The sequence below is a fragment of the Patagioenas fasciata genome, chromosome 1 (assembly GCF_037038585.1).
Source record: "Patagioenas fasciata isolate bPatFas1 chromosome 1, bPatFas1.hap1, whole genome shotgun sequence".
NCBI classification, from domain to species: Eukaryota; Metazoa; Chordata; class Aves; order Columbiformes; family Columbidae; genus Patagioenas; species Patagioenas fasciata.
This window is the reverse complement of record NC_092520.1, coordinates 134387625-134412412: the sequence shown is the minus strand read 5'-3', so window position 1 is coordinate 134412412 and position 24788 is coordinate 134387625. Positions and strand designations below refer to the sequence as shown.

At 40.0% G+C, this 24788-nt stretch overlaps 1 protein-coding gene across 5 annotated transcripts in view; it reads left to right on the top strand.

Moving 5' to 3' along the window:
• The window catches only part of RERG (RAS like estrogen regulated growth inhibitor), a 107887-nt gene that overhangs the window by 69073 nt on the left and 14026 nt on the right, over positions 1–24788 (top strand). For 4 of the 5 annotated variants that reach the window (XM_065847656.2, XM_071815511.1, XM_071815509.1 and 1 more), the window contains exon 3: positions 19954–20010. In XM_065847656.2, coding sequence (XP_065703728.1) covers positions 19954–20010 — 57 coding nt within the window. Of the gene's footprint in view, positions 1–13289; positions 13383–19953; positions 20011–24788 lie in introns of all 5 variants that reach the window. The other variant, XM_071815514.1, reaches the window with a different exon arrangement.

The following is a 24788-nucleotide window of genomic DNA, read 5'->3' as shown; positions in this document are numbered from 1 at the left end:
ATAAATACCTCTAATTATAGGTGATAGCAGGACTTAATGAAAGAGTCATGATTTAGACCTTTAGAGGATCAGTGCCAGGCCCAAGGTCTGTTTTATTGTGGGTATAAATGCTGGGCTCACACTACCAGGAATGTTTAATCCAAGACTAAACCAGAAGGATTTGAGTCCACAGCATAAAAAATAACACTGAGGTCTACATTGTTGGGTAGTCAGGATTGTTAAGCCCTAGAAGGCAGTAATCAAACATGCCAGAATTTACAAGATAAGTAATATTTACAAGATCAAGACAAGATTTACTCCTGTCCTGACTCCTAAAAAGATTGGATAGTATATGCATCCTAATCTGAAAAGGTCTTTGAACACACTTCATCCAGAAATAAAACTGGACATCTTATGGCAGCACACTTTTGTAGAATAGTAGCTGTCTTTCACAGAGTTGAGTTGACAGCCACCTTGAATCTCACAATGTTTTATACCTCCCCTCCTTCACTTCTCCAGAGATTCCTGTTTAGTTAAAAAATGCTGACAGTAGGATATCTTAATTTTTGGCAACACTTTCCTTTTTTGCATTTAAGTCGAGCCAGTGCTACCAGACCAAATATTCAGCTGGTATAAATCAGCATTAATCTGTTGCTTTCACTAAACCTCACATGAAGATCAGACTTGTCTCTTAGCTTCAGTCACACTGGTCTAATCTACACAGAGGGTTTGCCATACTGCTCATTGTAGTTTGTGCAGGTTCACTGACCATCTTCCTTTAAGCTAGAGCCAGTCAGACCTCTGACCTGATCTCCTTAGGGCTTTCACAACCCAGGAAGGAAGCAGACCAAATGGTCACTCCCTCCTTGTCACCACTTGGTAGACAACTGGAACATGGAGCAGTGCCCTCAAATTGTGTCACTATGTTTCTGGGATTTATAACTGAGAGAGATTTTGCAAAAAAATTACTCCAGTTACCTTGGAATATCTGGTATGACTCCACATTTGAGATTTTTAGAGCCTGCACATTATTAAGATGCTCATGACACTAGGATTGCCGGCAATGAGGAATGAACCAGAGAACCCAACTTCTCATTGTGGGAACCCTCTTGTTGCATGAGGTCTTTCAGCTTTCCTGTGTAGCTCAGCCACCTGAAACACAATCATATTAAATGCACATTTTCTCTGGCATCTTAGAGTGATGTCCTTTGTAATTCAAAGCTTAAAGAATCAAGAGTCAGTTTGGAATTTAGTGACCATTTAATTGTGTGTCCTCCCTATTCTATGTTATTCATATGCACAAATATGCTAAAAATAAAAAAAAAAAAAAAAAGAAAAGAAAAAGAAAAAGAAAAAAAAAGAGAGCAATTCAATGGCAAATTGAAGGAGCACTTAATCTAATGAATGCCTGCTTTGAACTTCTGCAATGGTATGAAAACTTGTCAAATTACTGTGTTTACTCAGTGTGGCTGCGATTAATGAGGGTGCACATTGTATGTGAGCAAGAGTTCCTCATTGACGTTTCTCAAAATGTCCCTCTTTCCATGGCTATTGCGGTGAAGACCGCCTGTCTCAAGGCAGGCTGAATTAGAAACAGTGGAGGAACTGGAGATTTTTAGGACTTACAGCCTTTTCATTCAGTTGCTTACATGAGAAGGAAAAGGATCTGTTTAGAGAAAGAAGGAGTGCTCCAGCTGAGGACCTCTCTTCCTTCCTGCCAGGGGAGCTTCCAGTCTGCCAGGGAATTAAGGGAGGAGAAACGGGCAGCGATTGCCCTCAACTGCTTCCCCTCCTCTGCTGAGAGAGATGCTTGCAATGCAGATTGATGGGCTCTCTCCTATGAGGAGGTTAAAACAGAAGGAAATTTGCTTTTCAAAGGTTATTAGCTTTGACGAATAAACCATAAAAACTATAGATCCTAGTTAGCTGTCCCCCTCAGTAGGTCCACTCCCTTCCTCACTGAGACAGTTAAATTATGCATGAAACTGAGGACACACATCCTTTATTGAAACATCTGAATCTTCTCAAGCCAGTTTTCAGGTTTCTGAGTTTTTCTACCCCAACTGATATTGGTTGAGCAACCATTCAGCTTTCCTATTGCAATGAGCCAAGGATGAAGAATTTCTAGTATATGATGTAGTCCCTTATGTGAGGGCAAATCAGCAGAGTAGTGACTTGTTCTTACAGCTTCCTTTCAAATACACTTTTCCTTCACTCTGTCCTTTTTCCTGAAGTGCACACCCCCAGAAGCTAGTGCAATCCTGCAGAATGCCAGCTGCTCAAAACCCAAGGGGAAGTTGCCCTTGACAGTGCCCTTTACTGTCTGGCTGTGGTCTTGCTGGTTGGGCAAGCCAGCTGCTCCAATGGAGGATGCTGCGGGGGTGGTTGGTTTGTCACACACCTCAACAGGCAGCACCTCATGGGAGGAACCCAGGCTCTTCTTTCCAAGCTACCTTGTTATGGAAATCTGAATGTTATTAGATTCTGCAAGACCTGACCTTTAAAAGTCAGGAGTGCAATTAACCAATCTGGCCAGCTCCACATCAACAGCTCACAATAGCCTGGGAGAGGCAGGAACCAGACAGTTCACTTCTGACTAATGTCATTACAGAGGAACAGGAGGTGGACTTAGACACTCTAATTAAACTGCAGCAGGTCTGCTCAGCAGGCTGTTATGATTGAGTGCAAAGCAGAGCTACCATGCAAAGCATGCTTGAATTGCTGAGCTTCATCTAATTACATGACATATCCGTTTTTGTGTTGATATTCTGGCAGTAACCTGTCATGCAGCTGGTAAAAGAAAAGGAAGGTATCCAGAGAAATGGGGATCCTGCGCTGTCAATGCTCTGCTGCAGAGACCTCTTATGCTAACTTATCAAAACTAGTGCATAAAAGCAAGGCTAGAATGGAAGGAAAGGCAGTGTAGCCAGAAGATTGCCTTCATAATCTGTGTGGGTGACCCTCTGCTCTGCTGTCATTTTTGTGTCAGAAACAGCCCTGCCATGTAAGTGTGCCTCTGAAGATCAGAAGAATCATTTGCTTGAGTCTGACTGTGTTTCTTTGGTGTAGGTTGAAGATCCAGCCTCTAGAGCTTCTGGCCAGTGATAAATGGTCACTCCTCTCTCTTCCTGTGCCATCTGCTTTAGATACAGACTTCAATGCAAAATAGGAATTCTACAGAAAGGTGAATCTTGCGGATCTGCTGGGCTCATTGTTGCTTTTTCTGGTATGTCAGTTGACTTGAATAGTGGACTGCACTTGGGTCAGTGTTTGCTGTGCTTTCCACTGGGGATCTACTGACATTTCTTGCTTCTTTCTCTCCAATCATCCTGCTCACAGTGAATTGCCTCTGATTCTGTGCAGTCCTTTTCTGTTAACACACAGAAAACCTCAGACTTAAGATAAAACTACCTTTTACTTGGATTAAATGGGTCAAGTCTGAATTTGGCTTTCATTTAGGCTGGAAACATGCCCACTCTGCAGTACAAACACTAAGTCAAACCTGGTCAGTTGATGCTGATTGGTTTGGCCTCTTGTTTCACTCATGTCTTAGAGAAGCAGATGAGTTTTCTTAACAGTTCACTGTGGAAGAACCACAGGCTCTGTTTAGTCACAGAGAGCCTTGGGCTGTCCCTAACCTTCCTACCATATGCCAAAATTATTCTGCATACTCAAGGAACCCAAATATTCTTAACATTATTGGTAGCTGACTATGTCATGGGGAAAAACAGGAAGGATGTTCTTAAATGTGGCATTAGCTCCCTGCAACTCTTTGCCAAGGGACAGACATGGACTCCTCCAGGTTGTAATCCAATGCAGGAGCCTAATCTATCAATTAGAAAAACATCTTGGAGAAATTAGTCTTGTGAGACTAAAGCCAGCTATTGAGACTAGCTCCCTGACACAGCTTAGATCTTAGCCTAAACCTCTAAGTTTTCTTGCATGTAGTTGATTGGGCAAGTGAGCAACTATACATTTAATGTCTATTAAGTAAACTGGGTGCAGGAGCTTGTGCATTGATTTGTTTAGGGTTAAGAACCTAACCCAAGATCATTTGAAGCCTTCTAATTATTTCTCAGCTAAGCCCCTGGATTCCCTCTCTTTCTTGCCTTTCTCTGTTTGAATACTGCTGGCAGAATTTGCAGCCAAAAAACATACTACTTTGATTTTCAGAAAAACATCGTTGGAACAAAACACTCTAACAACTTTGTATTTGCTCCTGATTTATGTTTGTGGTTTTTCACCCCTATTTTGCTTTCCCATATACTGGAGTAATGTTCATCCAGTTCGATAATAATGCACAAAACTTCTGATTATTTTAAAATAGAAATTATAAGAATAATTAGAGATATTGCCAATATAACCTATAATGGAAGTCTAAACTGGCATAGGGTGCATTAGTACTTGCAAAGTGAGTGGAGGTTGTACCTCTTTTTGGAAATAATGAAAATTACAGAATTTGCAAGTTATAAACAGGGACTGAGGGCTGAAATTTTAAACATAAGTATGTCCCTAGAGCTGCAAATACATGCCAGGAAACTTGGTGCTTCTGGAAAATCTGATTAGGCCCCTATTTGCATCATAAGAACTTAAATATACTCATGCTTATGGTAAATTAGAACTTTCAACAGGGGCTGATGTTGGATCTGGGCCTTTGAAAAATATCTGTCCTCACTGATGTGATTGGGAAATCTTTCAAATGCCTTTTAAAGACTTCCAAATCTTTTAAGTTCAGGTCATCCAAAATTTTGACAACCATAGAATAAATGATATTATAGGAATTTGCTCAGATTGGGCTTTTGGAGGCAAATATAGTTTATGATCTTATAGAGCAGTGGAAAAATCTTTTTGACAGGACTAGGCGGAAAAGACCCATGGGCCATCAGCTGTGCAGCCATGCACCAAGTTTATGGCATGAGTAGTTACTCATTAACCCCCTTTCTTATGATACTTGGTACTGTTCAAAGGAAGAAAAAGCCTCATATTTATGGCAATTCAAGTCCTATTGGAGAGAAGCATGAGAAAGTTTATCTACTACATAATCTTTTGGCTTAAATCATATACTTGTCCCCTCTGTGGATAGATCACAGGTTACTTGCCTGTGTTTGAGAATCAAGATTCACACAGGTACTGAAATCTAAAGACTGGTGGGAAATGTGGCCAATGCTATTTAGATGAGTAAGGGGAAAGACAGGGTACGGGAACATCATTACTAAGAACTAGTTCAAACCATAGTTAGCTGAAAAGTTACCACATTTTTTTGTCTGAAGATCCTTCTAGTGAAAAAAAGAATAAAAATAGATTCCTTCCTAAAAGGCAAGGAAAAGAAAGAGAGTGGGGAACCCCACCATGAAATTTTACTGAAATTTGAAGTATTTCATTTGTCCTTTCAGAAAATGGAAGATGGGGTTTGGAGTGGCAATAGCCTAAAATGGCAGCATTTTCATCAAAAAAGTTCCAGTAAGATCTCTACCAACTAGGGCAGTGTATGCTAGTCAGAATGATACTAATTTTTCTCTGTATACTTCCTCTACTTCCCTTATATCAATTTAACTACTGTTTGATCCCTCAGGCCTCTGATTGTACTAAACCAGCATTTTTACCATGATCCCTTTGGCACACAGCTCTGAGATAGCTCTTTGGATGCATTAGTCACCCATTGTGGTTTACGGCACATCCATCTGCCATTTTTTAGGTGCTCTAGTCACAGCTGGTGGGAAGCTAGTTCAGGTCTGGTGGAGCAAGACCGTGATGAAGCAGCATCTGAGGCTAATCCAGCTAGCAGTTACTGTCCATGTTTCATTACCTGTGTGTTTATAGAAGTTTGTGGGCTGTTGTTTTCTTCCTGTATTAGGCTACATGGGTTTTTTTAGTAACTAGCATAGCTTGAAGAAAGATCCACTGGAATCAATAAATGAGGCCTTTGCTTCGTGCAAATGACAGGAACAGACAGGTAAGAACTTGGACTGATGCCTTCCACCCAAATTGGACACTTTTAAAGTACATGCTTCTAAGGCAATAACCCTGCCAACACACTTCATAGCAAGAGTGTAAACCCCCCCAGCAACAGCTGGTAAGCGGCTGCAGTCCTCCCCCCAGCACCATCTAGACAGTTGTGGAAGGCCTAGGCAAGTGGGTGAGCAATTACAGAACAAGGAGAAAAAGTAGCTAGCCAGTTGTTAAGTTCTCTGCCCAAAGAGTTAGAATTTGACCTAACAATCCTCTTCCCAACGATTTTTGAAGTTGATTTAGTTTAACCAAGTTTTGTTAGAGAAGTTAGGAGCAAGCCTATCCACATGAGAGCTATTGAGAAATAGCAGTTGTACTTTAATTTACATGTGAGATGATTTTCCCAGCAAAGACAAGCTTTTCAGAGCCATGAATAGCAAAGCAAAGACTTAGGTCTTAAGATCAGTATCTAGTCAAATGCTTGCAAGAGCCCTCACACAGCAAGCATTGGAGAGATGAGAAGCTCTTTCTTTAGGAGACTGCCCTCTGTTGCAGTAATTTAGTCTAAGCCTTCTTGTTTCCAGCTACTGCAGGCACAGTGATTTCAGTCTTAACTTCTATCTTGTAGGGGTGGGGCTACTGCTGGTATCAATTTGAGAATATTGCTTATCGCACCTAAACAACTCCCCAGGGGCATGAGCTTCAACCTACAGAAAGAAAGATGTTGATGACTTCGGTGGGTTTTGCTTCAGGCTCCATTCAAGGAAGGAAGAATTCAGTACAAGAGTCATCCCAGAAATATATAGCTAGGTTGAGCAATGGCAGGCCACTTGCCAACTGTTGAACAATTTAACAGTCCAATCAAAAATAGCTTTCTGATACATATTCCTCTAAGAATAATTACAATGGCATGTGAATTTTCTGCCCTTTCATTGTCAGCTTGATTTTCAGGAATGTTTTTCTCTTTTTTCAGCCAATGCCTTCTGTCACAGTGGCTTATCTGACAATAAGTTGCAATGAGCCTGCTGCTTCTCTGCTTTCCCAAACACACAGTCCTGGCCTTCTTATATCCTCTATTAATGAGTGTCATACCTTTAAATGTTGTACTTTATCTAATTAGAATTAGTATAATGCATGCTCCTTTTCTAACCAGACCATGCTCATTCCTTCATAGTGAATAATTCATCTCTTCTTGTGCTTTTTTTTTTTTTGCCAGGGTCGGGGGAAGGGGTGGGGAGTAGGGCCGGGGACTAAACCCTGAGGAATGGGAGGGAAGAGAATTCAGAGAATGGAGAGGAATAACAAAATTCCTCCTCCAGCTCTGATATCGATAACAGTGGGGAGAGCAGGAATCACTGCCTTGACTGCTCATCCTCCAGGACAACAGGTCAAGCACATAGAGAAGCTAAGCACGCCTGGTGCACAAGTGTGGTGGAGCAATGCTGCCGGAGCCAAGAGCAGGAGCACTACAGATTTTTGCCATCCTGAGGCTACATGTCACTGGGGCTCCATCACATCTGCCCCAGGTGGATGGGCAGGAGGTGCCACAGCCCTCTCAGGTGCTTTGGCATCCAAGCAGCAAGGCCACAGACTCCTGTAAGTGGACCTTAAAGACCATATATTCTATTCTATATGAAACCAAAACAATAGAGAGGGGATGAGGCTACTTGAAAAATAACCCTTGCTCCTATAAGAACAGTGAGCAAATCTCTCAGCTTTGTCTTGAGCTCAGCTGGAGCTGAAGAGTTCATTCCACCCTGCAGCAGAGTCATTTGTGAGACCACAAGACTCATCTTTGTCTCCTAGGGAGGCTATGCATCAAGAAAGAAAAATAACAGCTAAATTTGCATCCTCTTTTAAAACTATTTAAGGAATTGATGTTTATAGACTATCCTTGCTGTCTGTAAACAGCTCATTGAAAAGGCAGTTCCTAACAAACGAGAAAATCAAATTAATGCTTTTCTTAAAAGTCTATCAGTGAGAGCATTGTTTCAGCATCCAAGCAAAAAGTACTATATGTATTTCCAAAACACTTCTGCTTTGTCAGCATCAGCTGCGTTTATCCTGGCAGCAATACCATTACACCTGGGTTCCACATGGAATTGAGGAATGTGCACAGAAACTAAAGACCAAATTTTTCAAAAGCTGGTGCGGGGCTGAAAGAGGAAGCTATATTGTGAAAGAAATTTCTAAAAATGCCATAGTGTAAGTTAAATCACCAGGCGTAGGGTGTGTTTTCTCCAGCAGCAAAGCCAATTTAAGCATTCCCCACACTGCCTTCTGCTTTCAGTTTGGCCACTTTGGCTTTTGGAGGCGTTGTGCCTTTTTTCAGGATCAGTGGAATAATCAGGGTTAAATAAATAAAAACCAAAACAGTCTTGGGGAAAGAACGTATTTTAAATCAGGATAATTTCATTAGTTCCATGTAGAGCTCATCCCCACAAACACATGAATCAGCACGGCTGGGTGGGTGGACTTGGAGAGCTACAGACTCAGGAGTGACAACAAGAGACTTGGTGGGGGGAGATGGATGAGAGAACACTGGGGAAGGACATCCTTAGAGACCAAAACCATTTAAATGCTATTGGGCATCATGCTGACTACCTCTCTGCCCTGCTGGGCACACTGAGATTTGAAAATGTGATCACCCATTAGTCTGGCCAAAGCCAAACAAAAAGCATGGCAAAGCAGGAATGTAAACCACGTCTTGGACTGGCTCCCTAGCCACTGTATCAGTCTTCATTATGAGCAATTGGAGGTTTTCTTACTTGTCAAATTGCAGATTCCCATGGCTGTGTTTCCTCACAGCTCATATGATGTCATTGTGGATGGCTAAGCAAATGCAGATTGCTGTAGTCAGTATACAGCACTCTGCAGGGCAGTAACAGGAAAAATAAATGTATATTGTTTTATTCAAGTGCTGGCAGAGAAAGTGGAATTGTTTATATTCTCTCTACTCACTCTAAATAGACCACGGGGTGAAACTGAGGAAGTGTTCTTAAAAAAAAGCGTGGAAAATAAAACTCAGCAATGAGAGGTTTATCATGCTGGTCTGAGAAAATAATAGAAGCTACTACCACCATAATTACAAACTTCCTTAGTCCTGAAGTATCTCTGAGCCCCTGACACTGTATCCACTGCAGCAGCATGTACCTACAGACCCTCAGGAAGGAGGAGAGGTTCCTATCAGGGGAAGATGACACAATGCACTTGCAAAACTGCTGTGGGATCTTTAACATCCCCCTGGAATAAACAGGAACTTGGTGGTTGCAGCCTCATGTGAAAGGAATGAATAAAATCCCATCAGTAAGGTCACTTTAAACTGGATAAACCACTAAATGAGGTAATCTATGACTTGTTATCTTTTCTATCTGTATAATTTCTATGGACAAGAAGATCTCACACAGATAGCAACTCAGATTTTTGGGGTATAACTTATTCAGCATGAATAAATGTCACAGAGCTTCCTCTTAAAGCAGACCTTTAACTAAATATATATAGTTACATAGCTGAGACCAGGATAACACTCCCTGTAGCTATTGTACTCTGGGGAGGCAGGGCCAGGTCGCCTGGCAGCTGTGGTGAACATCATAAACTAAGTTATGTTAATCTTCCAAGCTTCAGACTTGAGATAAGTCAGAAGTTTTACAACATCCATTATCTACTACTGTGTCTTTTATTTTGTTTGGAGACATATGGTGTTTATTAGTTGAATGTCCTTAAACATTGAAAAGGAAAGCAGAAATTTACAATTTAAATTTAGATCATGCTTTACTTCTGCCACACACACACACATAATTTTGAAGTTTACTCTGAACAGTTCCCAGGATTGTGTGTCCAGATTCCAAGCAGAAGGCTAATAATAACCCCTACATTATTACAGGCACTAAATGAGTGCTTATAAAGTTGTAGTTGCAGCCAGACATAAGAGATGATAGTTTATCAAAACAATGAATTAATTTAAGTTCATTTAATGGTGTTACCAGTACTGGGAACCAAGCACACCATGCTGTAGTACACTCGCTGGACCACTTAGCAGTGTTTATTTTTGCCCATTGTAACATGCCATAGCTCTGATGGGAAATAATTACTTCCAGGTTGTGGGATGAATTAATCTTCCTACTGACAGTGATTGTATGGGATGAGTAGTTATGTGAGATTAGGCAGATCATCAATTAGGCGTCAGACTTAAACAGGATTTGGTCACTAGTGATTTATGAAGAGCTGTTCTCCGAACACACTTGCTCTTCCAGCCTGCTCTACAAAAGAAAAGAACTGATGCTGTTACATCCCCTTAAGGTGGCTTACCAGTCTCATCTCCCTTAAGGTCATTTTTTTGCCCCTAGAAATGAGCACCTCTACAGCCTGTTAGAAAACCTTTATTCAGACTGAGCTTTCTTCTTCAGCTAATCGTTTCTCCACTTTGCAACGTATTTCTTTGTACTGTGAGAAAGAAGCATGTGGTCCATAGCATTTAACTTATGTTTCACTTCAACTGTTGATCACAGCCTTTCTGTCATTCACTTTTCTTCTTGTTTAGTATCACAAACCCTACTGTGGAAATGATACCTTTGTCTCTTAAAGAGCGTCTCTGCTCCTACTGCTGTGTCTCTTAATTCTTCATGTGTAATGACAAAGTTGTTTGCCGTAAAAAAAAAAAAAAGAAAAAAAAAAAAAGATTGTTGGTACAAACAAAAGTTCAAAATTCCAGGTGGCAAGCAAGTAACAGGAGCAGATGTCTTAACAACATAGAGAAACCGAGGGAGGGTGAAAAAAAGAAAAAGCATCGATAAAACATGAGAACAGCTGTCAGGACATTTGCTACCACTTTCCATCAGATGCTAGAGGCAGTTGGAAGATTATACACTATGTTGGTACTAACTAGTCATACAAGCCTGAAAACCATTGTGGTTTATGTCACTGTCTGATGTATCTGTTCTTACATGCCTTTCTCCATTCGTTTTTCTGGGAACTTCTCCAGCTGTCTAGTTCAGGTACTTGGCAATGAGCCTGTCAGAAAGAAAACTTCCTTAAATTCTGCCTTCAAAATTCCAGGTAGCCAAGGAACTGCAATGCAAAATCAACTAATAGCACAATTTGAAAAGAACGGGTTCCCATAAATATTGTATTGTGCGGTGTATTAAAAAGATGCAACATTTATCAATGCTTAGGTCTTATAAGTAAGAGGATCATGAAAAATGCATGAGTCAGTTTTCAATGTATTTTGTTGCCCTAACTCTTCATTTTCCTGTGACACAGGCACCTTACAGGCATGCCTCTATCGATTGATGAGCCACAAATCAGTCAATAAGGCTGATACAAGCTTTTAGTGTTCACCTAAGCTCCTTTGTAAAAGAAATCTGGAAATTGCACAGGACATATGATCTTTCAAGATTTTACTGTATATCCTACTCCAGCTGGATTGTAATTGCAATGTAAAGTTTTTCCAGGTTACCTGACATTTTCATGGAGCCAAACCCAGAAAGCCGGGGTGTGGATGTAAAAGAAATGAAGTATATTACAGAAAAACCCAGGGAACAGCTTGTTTTTCATTTGATGTGAGCTCTAGTCTCATCTGATAAACTGCACACAGACTTAAATTGAGAAAATTGTTACAGTTTGGCTGAGAGTGATAGTCTGTTCAGACTGACCACACAGAAACACCCAGTGCTGTCTACCAAAATGAAATGGAGAGCTCTGCATCCCTTTACATCACTGGGTTTCTGAGATAGATGAGAGAAGGTAGACTTCCTGCCATTTTTAGTTACCATTTGTGCTCACATACACAGACTTGGTGAAAGAGTAGCACAGCAAGGCACTTTCACAAAGGTACTTTTTGCCATTGTGAAGGTTACAAATACAGGCAGTGATCCAGAATTAATGCCAGTGGCCTTGCTCACAGTATGCTAACTGCCCTCTCATTCAGACAGACTCACCAGGGCCTGATAAAACCCCATTTTTAAACATTTAACGTTGCACTATGGCATCAGCCTAGTAGCAAAAGAGTATGTTTCATCTCCCCAAAATGTGTTTGTCAGATCAGGACATACCCCAGGAAACAAAATGTCTTTTGCTCCTGGCACAAACAGCAGTCAGTGAGATGATGAAACACCAGCCAGCCCCCAAAACTATCAAGTGCTCATCCAGCTCATTGAGCTCCTTTGTAGGGGACTCCTGCTAAGCAGGGATAAGGATTTACAGCCAGGTTGCTGCTGGCAGGCAGGGTGCTCTTGCAGAACACCTGGGCCTTGTTGACCAGCCTCTATGCTGACCAAGGATTCACACAGAGCTGGCTTTTCACTTTGTTGGCAAAATTTCTTCATCTCTTTTGGGCATTAGACCACGCTTCTTCCCCTACTCCCTGTGGAAGGGATGCACAGCTCTCCCAGGACATGCAGACCTTCTCTAATAAGGCAACCTCACTTTTCTGCCCTTTCTTCCAGTTTCTTCTATTCATGTCTTGCCATCTGAGCAGGGGAAGGGATCAGGGCAAGAGTCATAGGAAGAGCTGAAGGAGAGCCTTAAATAAAGCAAAACAAAACAACAACAAAAATAAAAAAATAACAACAGCATAAAAAAACCACAACAAAACCAAACAAAAAACAACAACAACAACAACAAAAACAAAACTGAAACAGAACAAACAAAAAACCCACAACAAAACAAAAAACAGAACAGCAACAAAAATCCCCACTCTCCCACCACTGTCTGTGGCTTCCTTCTGTGCTCCTGCATGTTCCTCCCTTTGCACTGTCAGGGAATGAGGCAGCAGCTCCACACTGTTCTAGGAGCAGCTCAAGACACCACCCACATGGCCAACCAGTCCTTTCCTTCATGAACGCCACTCACGTAACTCACATTGCCTGCACCTGCTCATCACCGGCAGAGCAAAATCAACTTTGAGCCCTTTTGGGACATATAGATCATCTGAAACTGAGTAGCTGGTGAATGCTACAGCCAAGAAAGCGTATCTTTGCCATCTCCCTGTAACAGCGGATCTGGTTAAAAAAACCCACAATTTAGTCCCAAGCATTTCTCCAGTACAAGACAAAATAACACTGCAGAGAACAAAAGAACAAAAGGTAGGCTAGTGAGGCTAGGTTTGTTTGTTTGATTTAAATCTACATTTCCTAAGTTACAGTTTCTTTAAGAACAAATGGTGAGGTGTTCAGGCATTTCCTTTGAAAGAGAAATCTAAAAAAACTAGCTCACTTCCAAAAAATGGCCTTTCTGTTCAAAGTGCATTTTCCAACAAAAATTCATTAATACAAAAATGCTTTCACAATAAACAGATCATCCTGCCATCTAAAGTAGTAAATAATTCTCTCCTTTATTTCCTTTCTTTCTTTTTCCTTTAAAAGATGCCAAACTAATTTGACAAAAAGAAGAGAGTAAGATATTTTCTGAAGTCATCACTGGGAGAAATGAAAGGGTGAAAATGGAAAAAAAAAAAGGTACGGCCCCCTGAAAATGTTGTCATCTTGCCAGTGTCCTAATGAAGGACTGGAGGACTGGACTTTTAAAGAAAAAAAAAAAAAACAACAACTTTCCACCCCTTCCCTTCTTTCTTCTGAAAATATTTTGTTTATTTTTTCAATTCTTTCTCAAATAAATCACTTTTTTTTTTTTCACCTTGAGATGGGAGGGTTTGGGCTTATGTCAAAGTTTTAGACTGAGAATCCTATTCTACTTTACTTTGCCCGGTGTCTTTCAAAACAGCATGTGTCAGTTTTCTAGAAAAGCAACAGTTATTTGTGTGATTTCATCCATAAAACTTGCTCTACAGCCCAATCAGAAATATACTGTCTCAGACACAGACATCTGGAGGTGTTACCATTAACTATGTTTTGAAAAACCATATGTGTTAGTAATAGCACACCAGAAAGTTTAGGTTTTACAAAAAGACGACATAACAACTTATACAGTGAAGTCAAGAGAGGAGAAATGGTAGAAGTATGGTTATTATACACTATGTTCCTAAAATGATCAAAAACATTAGACACATCAGTCTGATAATTTATCTTTTGTACGAGAGGTGCCTTGTAAAATAAACAATCTTGTATTACAACAGTATATTTTGGAACAGGATAATATAAATTAAACCTCCTACTTGTATTTCAGCCATTGTAAAAAAAAATGCCTCCAGGACTGAAAGCAATGGGCAGAACATTACTACAAAAATCCTCCTGTTCAGTGGCGATGGGAGGAACGACTATCATAAAGGTGTATTTTGCAAAATTCATGGTTGACTATTCCAGATAAATATACAGAGAGATTCTTTTTCTCATGAAACTACCACACCAGAAGCAAGACAAGAAGCACATTCTGCTATTAACATTAGGATATGGTTATGATCAAAAATTTTGACAAATGACTCCTGCATTTTATTTATTCGGTACTGAATAAGGAAAGCGGCCCTCATTCCGCTAACATGCCTATGCCAAGATTGCTTTCTCCCCTATCTCTGAATAGTGGCAAATTTTGCCTCTAGCATGGGAAGCCAGACATCTCAGTAAAGGGACAAACCGACAATTCCCTAATGTCTGACTCAATCAGTGCAAACGCTGCAAGCCTATGAAAGCAGGATCTGGCATAACTAGATACTGCAGAAGGGCTGGAGCACCCACAAGACTCCGTGCCTGTGCATACACAAGCAGGTAGCACCCCTAAGCCTGGGCATCCCACCTGTGCTGTCTGGTGAGTGTCCTGGTTTCAGCTGAGGTAGAGTTAATTTTCTTCCTAGAAGCTGGTAGAGTGGTGTGTTTTGGATTTAGTATGAGAATAATGTTGATAACACACTGGTTTAGTTGCTGCTAAGCCGTCAAGGACTTAGCAGCTTCTCATAGAGGCCTGCCAAGGAGAACGTGGGTAGCGCACAAAAGGTTTGGAGGAGACACAGATGGGACAGCTGACTCAAACTGGCCAAAGGGGTATTCCATACCATGTGATGCCATGCTCAATAGGTGGGGGAAGAAAAGGAAGCTGGGATGAGGGGGGAGGGAGATGTTCAGAGTTACAGTGTTTGTCTTCCCAAGTAACAGGTGTGATGGAGCCCTGCTGTCCTGGAGATGGCTGAACACCTGCCTGCCCTTAGAAAGTAGTGAATGAATTTCTTGTTTTGCTTTGCTTGTGTGTGCAGCTTTTGCTTTACTTTTTAAACTGCCTTTATCTTAACCCATGAGTTTTCTCACTTTCACTCCTCTGATTCTCTCTGATATTTATATATAAACATATACATATTTTTTTAAATTTATATCATCACTCAGCGGAGGACTTCACTGTGCTGTTACCAAACAAAATGTACAAGAATACACAGTGATTTCTCTAAACACTTCATTGCATGAGACAGCGATTAAAATATGTGTAAAATATGCAGTTTGAGACAGAAAGGTAGTGTAAAACAGACCATTTTTTTGGTACAATTCTTCCTTTGTTTTCCTCCCACTGATCTCATTTTGCCCCATTAAATTGATGTTAGGTCTTAACATCAGAAGTGGCCATAGTGAATGAACCAAGAGAGCAGGTAAGGCAGAAAAATCCTCCTGTTGATGTCTCACTGATCATATCCCCACATCATTGAATTGCCAGACATACTGTCAAAACTGGGTGAAACCTTGACCCACATACGCAGAGCCAGAAGTAATGACTGCATGTTTACATCCATGACATACCAGGATCAGAAAATAACTCTGCATTACAAGTTTATACTTTCCCATGCACCCATCCCCAAAAAACCTGCAGTTTCAGTAGTAAATTCAGTTGGTAGTGTTTTTAAAAGAAACCATTACTTCCCAAAGCTGGACACAGAGCTGTTCAAGAAGGCAGTGCATCGTCTGCCAGAATCCTGTGGCACCACCATCCTGCAGGCTGGAGCTCACCACATGTTCAAAAGGGACTGGAATTCCAATAAATGAGGGGCCTCCAAGAGGGTGAATGGGGGATGAACTCTCTAACAAAAATATATGCTTAAAAAAAAATTAAATACTTGGTTTGTGAAAGTGCCTTTTGATCATTATAACCTCTGGTTTTAACCACTCTGGTGCCTCCTGCCAAATATGGTTTACTGATGACACATCATCATGGCACCAGGAATGGACTTGTTGATATGTTAAATAATGGGCCTAGTTTCAGGCCATTTTTACAGCTGAAAATGCTCATGGTGTAAAAGAGTCATCATACAGTTATTTCACTGCAGAGAACTGTTATTTTCTTAGAATAACTTTGAACTCTGTAGCTTTGGGGAAGGGGGGTGTTTTTCAAGTAAAACCCTTCTTCCATTCTGCCCCCAAAAGCTTAGCCTGTATTAGTTGGAACGATAACAACTTCATGGAGATATGTATTCAGACAGATTGTAAATTTAGCCAGAGCATTTATATGTTACTAAACCCAAACAAAGATCTAAAGCAAGGCACAAAACACCACCAAAAAAAGTTCCAACAGATATGGACTGAGACTTTTAAAGCTGATTAAGGGACTCAGCCATACAGGTCCCAAAGAAATTGATGGATTATGTGGTTGATAATGTCAGTTTATATGCCAAGTTAATTCCTGATATAACTTCTTTGTCTTCAATGGAGTTAGACTGCAAATATATTTGACAGATGGTCATGTTTCTTCTCCAAGAAAAACTTCTAACGCAGAGGGTTTAAACATGAGTGAATGAAATCCTGGACCAAGTTCTACCCTAATTTAAACCCTGAACAAAACAGCTGACTTGGAAGTGAGGATGTAGGGAAAGGCAGAAAGAGACATGAGTCTGTTCTTCCTTTGCCGGGACGTTACATCAATTCCATTAGGTAACAGTCCTGTCTCCAAAAAACACAGTGGGAATTCAGATTGCAGTGTTTTGGAGAGTCTCTGCTTCTAAGCCTACAAATTCTTGTATTTCACAAACAGTAATTGTTTGAGGAAAGGCCTGAACTAGTCTCAGTGGAGGACCATGACATCCACTATCATGTGCTGCATCAATTCCAATCTTAACCCTCCTTCAAAATGCATTTCATTTTCTTTGAGAATGAGCACTGGAAATGGTCATTTTAATATGAACATTGGAATTAGTCACCTAGTTTAATCAGAAAACAATGCATTTCAGACATTCTCAACCTCAATTTTATTTTGAATCAAAACCTGGCATTCAGATTATTTGTTTTATTATATTGGGTTATTTTAGGTTTATTATTAGTATTAGAGTTAAGCGTAACTAAATTAAGGCTGCCAGGTCAAAGAGGGTGCATACATCTTTGCTAAGTGAGAAGGAATTAATGCCCATCTCAGCTCTTTGTATGCAGCATTGCTAAGGACACATGGAAGTTTTACTGCTTTGCCCAAAGTGTTGTTTATGCCAGCAGCAGAAGTCTTAGTGCTACAGTTCTTCTGCTGGCAGAAGTTATTTTACTAAAAAGGGGCGTAATCTGACAGTAAATGAGCTCAGCATAAACAAAAAGGCTCCACAGTAATACCCTTGCTCTAGGGGGATCACTACTAGGGCAGTTGGCACAAGCCAGCAAGCTGGTCTCCAGACTGACAGTCCAAGCACTTGGATGCCCTTCCTACCTCTCTTCTCATTGCTATCTGATTTGACTGAAAACATTCGAAGTCAAATACATTGTTTTAGTACTCAACTAGATGTCAGGGGTTCATCGGCTAAGCACCCCTAATGAGGCAAAAGTGAAGACATTTTCCATCCCACATAGCTTGCAATAGTTATAAACAGAACAGACAGTGGATCAAGAGTATTTTCCTTAGGAAATAATTTTTTTTGTATATATATATATATATATTTTTTTTTTTTCAGCCTATGCAGAAATGCTCTCCTTGGCTCTCAGAGTTAATGTGGCAATTCTTAGCCAAAGTAACTTCTCAAGTCGTAGTCCTATTATGGATGTCATTATACTACAAGAAGATCTCTGTCGCTTATTTTCCGTCCATGATGATGTCTTCAGCAGGACTTTTTACCTCACAGTTTACCTCAGCTGAAATAGTTTAAACATCTAATCTTCAGCCCTGAGAAATAGTGCGGAAGTGAGAAGCTCCATAGGATGGGCTGTGACCATTGCCATGAAGGAGAGCAGGAGAGAATCGGCCAGGCCAGAAGTGGAGAGGCCGAGCAGAGCTAGCCCTGCAGGAAGAGCAGCTCTGCATGACTCCCCATGTGCACGCCCCCAAAAATGGCACAGAGCACCTGGGTCTGAAGCTGACACTTCTTAGTCACCTAGAGTACCGAAGTGACATTTTTTTCCCTTCACCAGACCCAAGCAAGCCTTATGCAAGAGCTGGCAGTGCCTGGCAAGCGACTCACTGGGCTTGCTGTGCTCCCCACTGAGACCTACTAGCAAGGGAGACTAATTGCCATCTGGTCCTGCATGTGGCAGCCACTTCCCACCCTTCCTTTCTTTTCTTCAGGTTTCTGCTTCATATGTGAATATTTGTTATTTCTACATACAGGCCTCCCTACTGGAGATGAATACAACCTACTTTTTTTCTGCCTCACCAGAGCTCATATCTGTGATCTCTATTTCTTCATCTCTGTAGCACTCAGTGCCTGTACCATTTCATCCAGCATGCAGAGGGGTACCTCCTTTTTCCCAGGCTCATCTCAACAATTGTGGTCTAGTTCAACCTTTCATTCTTATTGCTTGTTGTCCTCTCACCTCCTTCATTTAGGCTGCCTCCAAAATCATAACACCAATATAAAAATGCTTCTTGTGTAGTATTCTCATTTCCTGAGGATCAGCTTGTTACACCTTCAAGTGTGAGGCATAGTTAAATACTCCTGGAAACTAATGTTCTGATTGTATTTAAAAAACAGGTTCCAATTAAGCAAAGCTTAATTAATTTTCTTTATTCTGCAGGGTGTTGCCTTGTCCTACTCTTGGGCACAGAAATCTGGGATGTGGGGGATTCTCATGGCTTTAATTTTGAAAAGGATCAGAACTGGGTTTAGCTGTCACCTTTTGTGTCCCGTCTGCGACTGAAAGAAAAACAGAACAATCTCATAGGGTTGACAACAAGCAAAATTATTCCTATAGCTGAAATCATTGCAGTCATAGCTACTGCACTGATACCTCTACCTCTGTTTTGGAAATGCAGAAAGGGTTTTGAATAGTTGGCAATGGTGAATGCTTTGTTTATACCACCACAAATTCAAGGTGCTGCTTAGTTTTAAATTAGAATATAATCAATATCCTGACAAGGACTTTAAAAGTTACTTCTTTTTAAAGGAAGTGGAGAGGTAGAAAAAATTAAATGTAAGAACGTAAGTAGCAAGATCTTAGCCCAGAAACTGAAACTGAGAACTTGTTATCCAGTGCTCTAAAAATCTAAAGCTTTATTTCTACTTCTGCAAATTCGTGAATAGCACTTGTTGACCATTGCTTTAAAATATTATAGCTGTTTGCTTCAAGTGACAAGCAGGCAAAACATGGAAGTAAATTGTTGCAAGGAAGGCATGTCAAAATACAGAAGGAAGCTATTTAGCCAATTATGTTTACCTTACAAGGTTTAAAATCTGAAGGGAAAGTTTTCAAAAATTACATTATTTTCAATACCACTAGGTCAGATGCTTCAAAGCATCCTGAATAAAAAATTGCCAAGCTTTTTTCCACTCATTATGGGAAATCTCAAGGATCCAAAACAGTATTTTTTTCAATTATCATCTGCTCATAGCACTGAAAATGGTTGGTTTTGCTTTTTAAAGACAAGCTATTGTGATAAAAAAAAAAGTGGAAAAAAGTGCGCGACTACCATTGAAAACCTCCTGGTGTTCTTTGTCCTGCATTGTTACATGAATGAATGATTAATTCTGTAACGTGTTTTGGGTTCTTTTTTCATCTTATTTCTCCCTTCCAAAAGTGTAAAGTAGTTCACAACAGTGAAAAGGTCTCAACTGCTGCAATGAGCAACCTTGGATTTCTGCTCACAGTTCAGGGGAACTGCAATATGCCCATTCACACAGAGAAGTTTGCTTGTAAAACCAGATGAGTTGATGACTTACACATCTCACCTGGAATCTTTTTGTTCCTCCAGCTCTCGTTGTACGCTTCCTGACCAAACGGTTCATCTGGGAGTATGACCCGACGCTAGGTAGGTTGCACTTTATTCTGTATACATGGAATGATGTATATAATAGCACAATTGAAGTAATGGAAATTCACAGAGTTAAAATTCCAACCCTCAGTCAGCCTTCAAATTTGCTGTAAAAAATCTTCTCTATAGCCATTTAAAGCTGAAACAAATTATTACCTAAGATGGCAGAATAGAAATGCAGTAACAACTATGAAAGCAGAATTAATATATGACGCACATTTCTGCCCACACAGAAGTCAGTGGGAATTTTGCCGTTGAAAGCAATTACATTAGTATTTCACACTGACAATTATTTAGTGTGCGATCAGTTTTCTGCTTTTGGGTAACCCAAACATCAGTTGCTAGAGAATAAGATGGCTGGGATACAGATCTCAAAAAATTATGTACCTATTTTTTTTCCCCTTGAATTTTTTGAGAAGCTGACACAGATCTGTCAGAAAGAGATGTCATACTGTTGCTCTGAATTAGAGGCCTTGCTTTAAAGTTTGGGCCAAAGTCCAATTTCTTAGCTTTTGCTAAGTTAGCATATACAAGACATTTGAAAAAGATGGACCCAGTTTTAAAGCAGTATATTTCACAATGGCAGCATGTTACAATTACACAAAAATTTACAAATGATTTTTACTGAGTTATCAAGTTTTAGTAGCCTTTAAAAAAAAACAAAAACCACAAAACAAAAAAAAAAACCCACAACTCTATGCCATGACTTTTCAAGCAGTAAGAGTTTCACTCATGGATGATTCATGGTTGCAGAGATACAGTGATTTCAAATTGGGTTCATCTTTTTGAAACACCCTGTACTTGAATGCCCTGCACCAGAGAAAACTCATGCCAAGAAGTCTGAGATGAGTCACATTTCAGAAGGCACCTTCAATACCTCAGTGATTTGCACATGAACTAAGGGGCCAGGAAATTTCCTTTTCTCTAGCAATCTGTTGCGATCTCATTCCTAACCTTTCTTTGGAGGCTCAAATGCAGATCATACAGTTAAACACCTATTTCTTTCTTAAGGCTCTTTTTCTAAGAGGTCTCGCTAAAGAAGCAGAAAACAAATCAAGCTTGCACAGCAGAAACAAAAGATGAAGTTTAATATATTTATTGCAAAACCCAGGCAGCCCTTTCAACAAAGCAAAGTATCCAGTATAGTAGTATGTATTTTCTTCTGTTAAGATGAAGAAACACCAGATATCAGAAATCTCATCCTGGGAAAATAATTCTCAGATCAACCTGAACTCAAAAGCATTCTTTTATTGCCTAATATCAATATATTAATCAGTGAATTATGTGTCACCTGTCTTGTACTGCGCAGTGAAATATTCATTATAATGTCCTATTAGTATTATTAGTATCAGTTCTTTACAGCTCTATCACTATTACATCATTTTAAGAACTTGATAATAAAAGTATATAAAGTGTTTTGTATCAGTATAGGCCAAATTCATTAATTTCTTACAGGGATGCTGCATATGCAAAATTATCCTTGTTGTCTTGTTTAAACAAAAACTATATTAGCAAGCTGCAAGGTGTTTTTTTGCACCATTATGAAGGCCCCATGCCCTTTAGGTGTGCAAGACTTCACATTTGTTTCTGCTTTACAAATGAATACAACTGCAAATTAAACCATGCCCCTCAAGAATCTAATAATCTTCTGTTTGCAACACAGAAAGCTTTAATGCAGACAACAGTCCCATCTCAATAAAACAAAAATTAAATCTCTTCTGACTTACTGAATTCTATGTTCTCATCTAGTTTAGAGGATAGCAGCTTAAATTATGTATTACAGTTATTGTGAAGCTAAATGGTTTAAGTTGCTCAGAGGAAAACGTTTGAGAAATTAAAAAACTAATAAACTCTTGGCAGTAAGTTATTTCTTACTCACAATAATCTCTGGTGGAAGCTGCCCATCAGAGATTGTTTTTTAAAGTATTCTATTTTCAAACTATGCATCACAATGGGATTCAAAGGAGGCTCTGAAGTTTGGAAAGAAAAATAAAAAAAATCTCTTGAAATTCTAACCACTATTCAGACCTTCAGAGATCAATCAGAAAGGGACCATATCTTCAAAAGCTTTGAGAAACAGTGCTTGAAAGAAAGCATTTCTGTCGTTATCATGATCATGCAGCAGTGATTTAGTGTTCAGTTACCTGTTAGCATCTCCAAGCTTAAAATTTACTGAGAAGTTTTAGCGGAATGCATTGGGTTTTTTTTCTTAGCAGTCATGGACTGGCAGTTGGGTGGCAAGAGGGATATCTACATATTCTACCAGTATAAAAAGTTTGTGTCAGTGAGACCCATTTTCCTTACAGGGAGAATAAGCAGTTTTGTCAAATAATTTTGAAAGGGCAGGGGTAAAACACATGCAAACTATGTAGCTACTAAGCAACGGGAGGTTCTGGAAAAAATTACTGGGGCTGTGACAAAAATGTCATATTTATAGTTTATTCCTTATGTCAAGTTTTCAACCACCCATTAGCCTGCTGATGTAAGGAATCCTCAGGTAATTCCTATTTTTAGGAAAGCTGTCACCAAGCTGTACAAGGTCTGGTGGAAATTCAACATTATCCTAAGCTAAGCATCAGACTATAAAACCTTGTCCTCTTTTAATTCAAGGGTGGCACATTTTCACTGGAAAGGAAAAAACACACCTTATAAATATTCTTTACTACTCTAACCTGCCAGAAGGAAATGAAGGACCATATTTTTAGCAGCATCTGGATATACCGCTCTGTCTTCAGGAGCCAAATTACAAGCCACAAAATAACATTTTCTGGTAGGAAGACCATCCCTGAATCCTGCATGCTTTGGCATGTAGGGCTGCTGCTGAAGTCAGGCCTTTGCAGTTCTGCCACTTTTGTGCATGATGTTGGGTCTGTGCAAGCATCAGAAGGACAGCTGCATCTTTGTAAAAGTACACAGCATTGTTCTTTTTATTTTATTTTTCTAAGCCAAGGGCTAACAACTGCAGCAAAGGTCATATTCTAAGGAATGTTAACCACCAGCCTTGACCTGTCCATCATTTCTGCTTAACTGGCAAGTCACTGTCAACATCTTGGTGTGTCTTTCTTTCTTTTTTAATTTTTTTAAAGTGCCTAATCCCTTTGGCTAAGTGGTTACCTCGCATTATTGAGGTGAATCTTGTGATTCAAGGTGGTCTTCTGCCATCTATTGTAGATGAACCTGCTTTAGCAGGTGGGTTGGAATAGATGGTGTCTAGAGGTCTCTTCCAACCCCAGTTATTCGGTGACCATTCTGTGAATGAATTTCCACTTTCAATCTTTATAGTAAATCACACACCTACATCATGCATGAAACAGAATGAGAATGTTCAATGAAAGAGCTCTGTGTAGAAATGGGCTGGAAGTGCATATTTTAAATAAATATATATGCTTTTTTTCCAAAATAGTGAATAGATTATTTCGGCATTAAACTTAGTCTTCTTTAGCTAGTTAAATAAGTACTGAGAAAGGGGATTAGGTTACCATATGAATTTCACCAAAATTCATAAATGTTTTTGGTTTTTTTAAATAGAACACAATTTGCAAATTAATAAGCAAATACAGTGTTGTGGTAGAAGGCCTAAAAATACCTGACCTGGTTAGGGCACCATTTAAGCCACAGCCTAGAAGTGCTTCATGAAGATAAGCAACACATCTGTGGTAGATTGAATACACAACTGGAAATTCGTGCTATATTTCAGCTGATAAACCTTTCTTTTGAGAGATTCATAGAAGCAGCAGGAAACTAGCATTCCTATGTACCGTTTCAGCAGCGCTTGCCAGGAACTGGGTGGCAGTAGGCTGACACTTTGCCTGCCACCAAGGTGGTGTGGCTCAGGGAGAGTTTGCAGCTGGCAAGCCACTGTTCTCACAGCAGCGCCACTGCAAGTGGACCTCTTAGGGCTTCACCACCTTGGCTGCTGCTGCAACAATGGAAGTGTAAAAATGCGCAACATCTGCCAGCCAGCATCATCTCAGGGATAGACATATTCTATGGGGATGACTTTCAAGGTGGAGGTGCAAAGACCTTTAGTTGGCCTGACTGTGGGACTCCCACAGACCTCAGTGACCCAGGGCTTCACACTGTGATTTTCAAGGCTGCTGGGAGTAGCTGCTCCCCTCAGTGCTAGTAAATAGGAATAACAGTCTGAATCTCAGCAATTTCACCTATGAGCAAGTAGCAGTGCCTGGAATTTAGGGTGTCTTCACCGGACCTCAAAGCTGGAGAGATACTGTGGCTTGCCATCAAACAAAAATCAAAGTTATATTTAATTGATTTTAAAATTGGAGGTGATGAATACAAATCATCAAGGGAACAGGTCAATTTATTTTTTTGCTGAGGGGGTGAAAGGGGTGGGGAAAGGAGAGTGAAGCCCAAAGAGCCATCACATCAGCAGACAGACAGCACTGATGGCCTGCAGAATAATACTTCATGGGCAACAGCAAATTAACTGCCTCCATAAGCTATGACAGGCAGGGAGAATGTCCTGGACCATGTGATGAAAGAAGAACATTCATCATAGCTATAGCTAAGTGAAAGCTTTTTAAAATAAATTTTACAGTATTTTGCTGAGAATATATTCATTGTTCTACCATAATCAGGACAATTTGCCTAACTAGAAAGAGAGCCAGGATATTCAAGATTCATAGAAGAGGGGATTATGAACTAGGTTGTGTAATTAGTTATGAATTAACATTTTTATGTACAGTTGGGAGAATCAGGTGCTTTGAGGTGCAGGAACTTAAAATGTCCTTTTTTTGCTGTACAGGGAAGAAAAC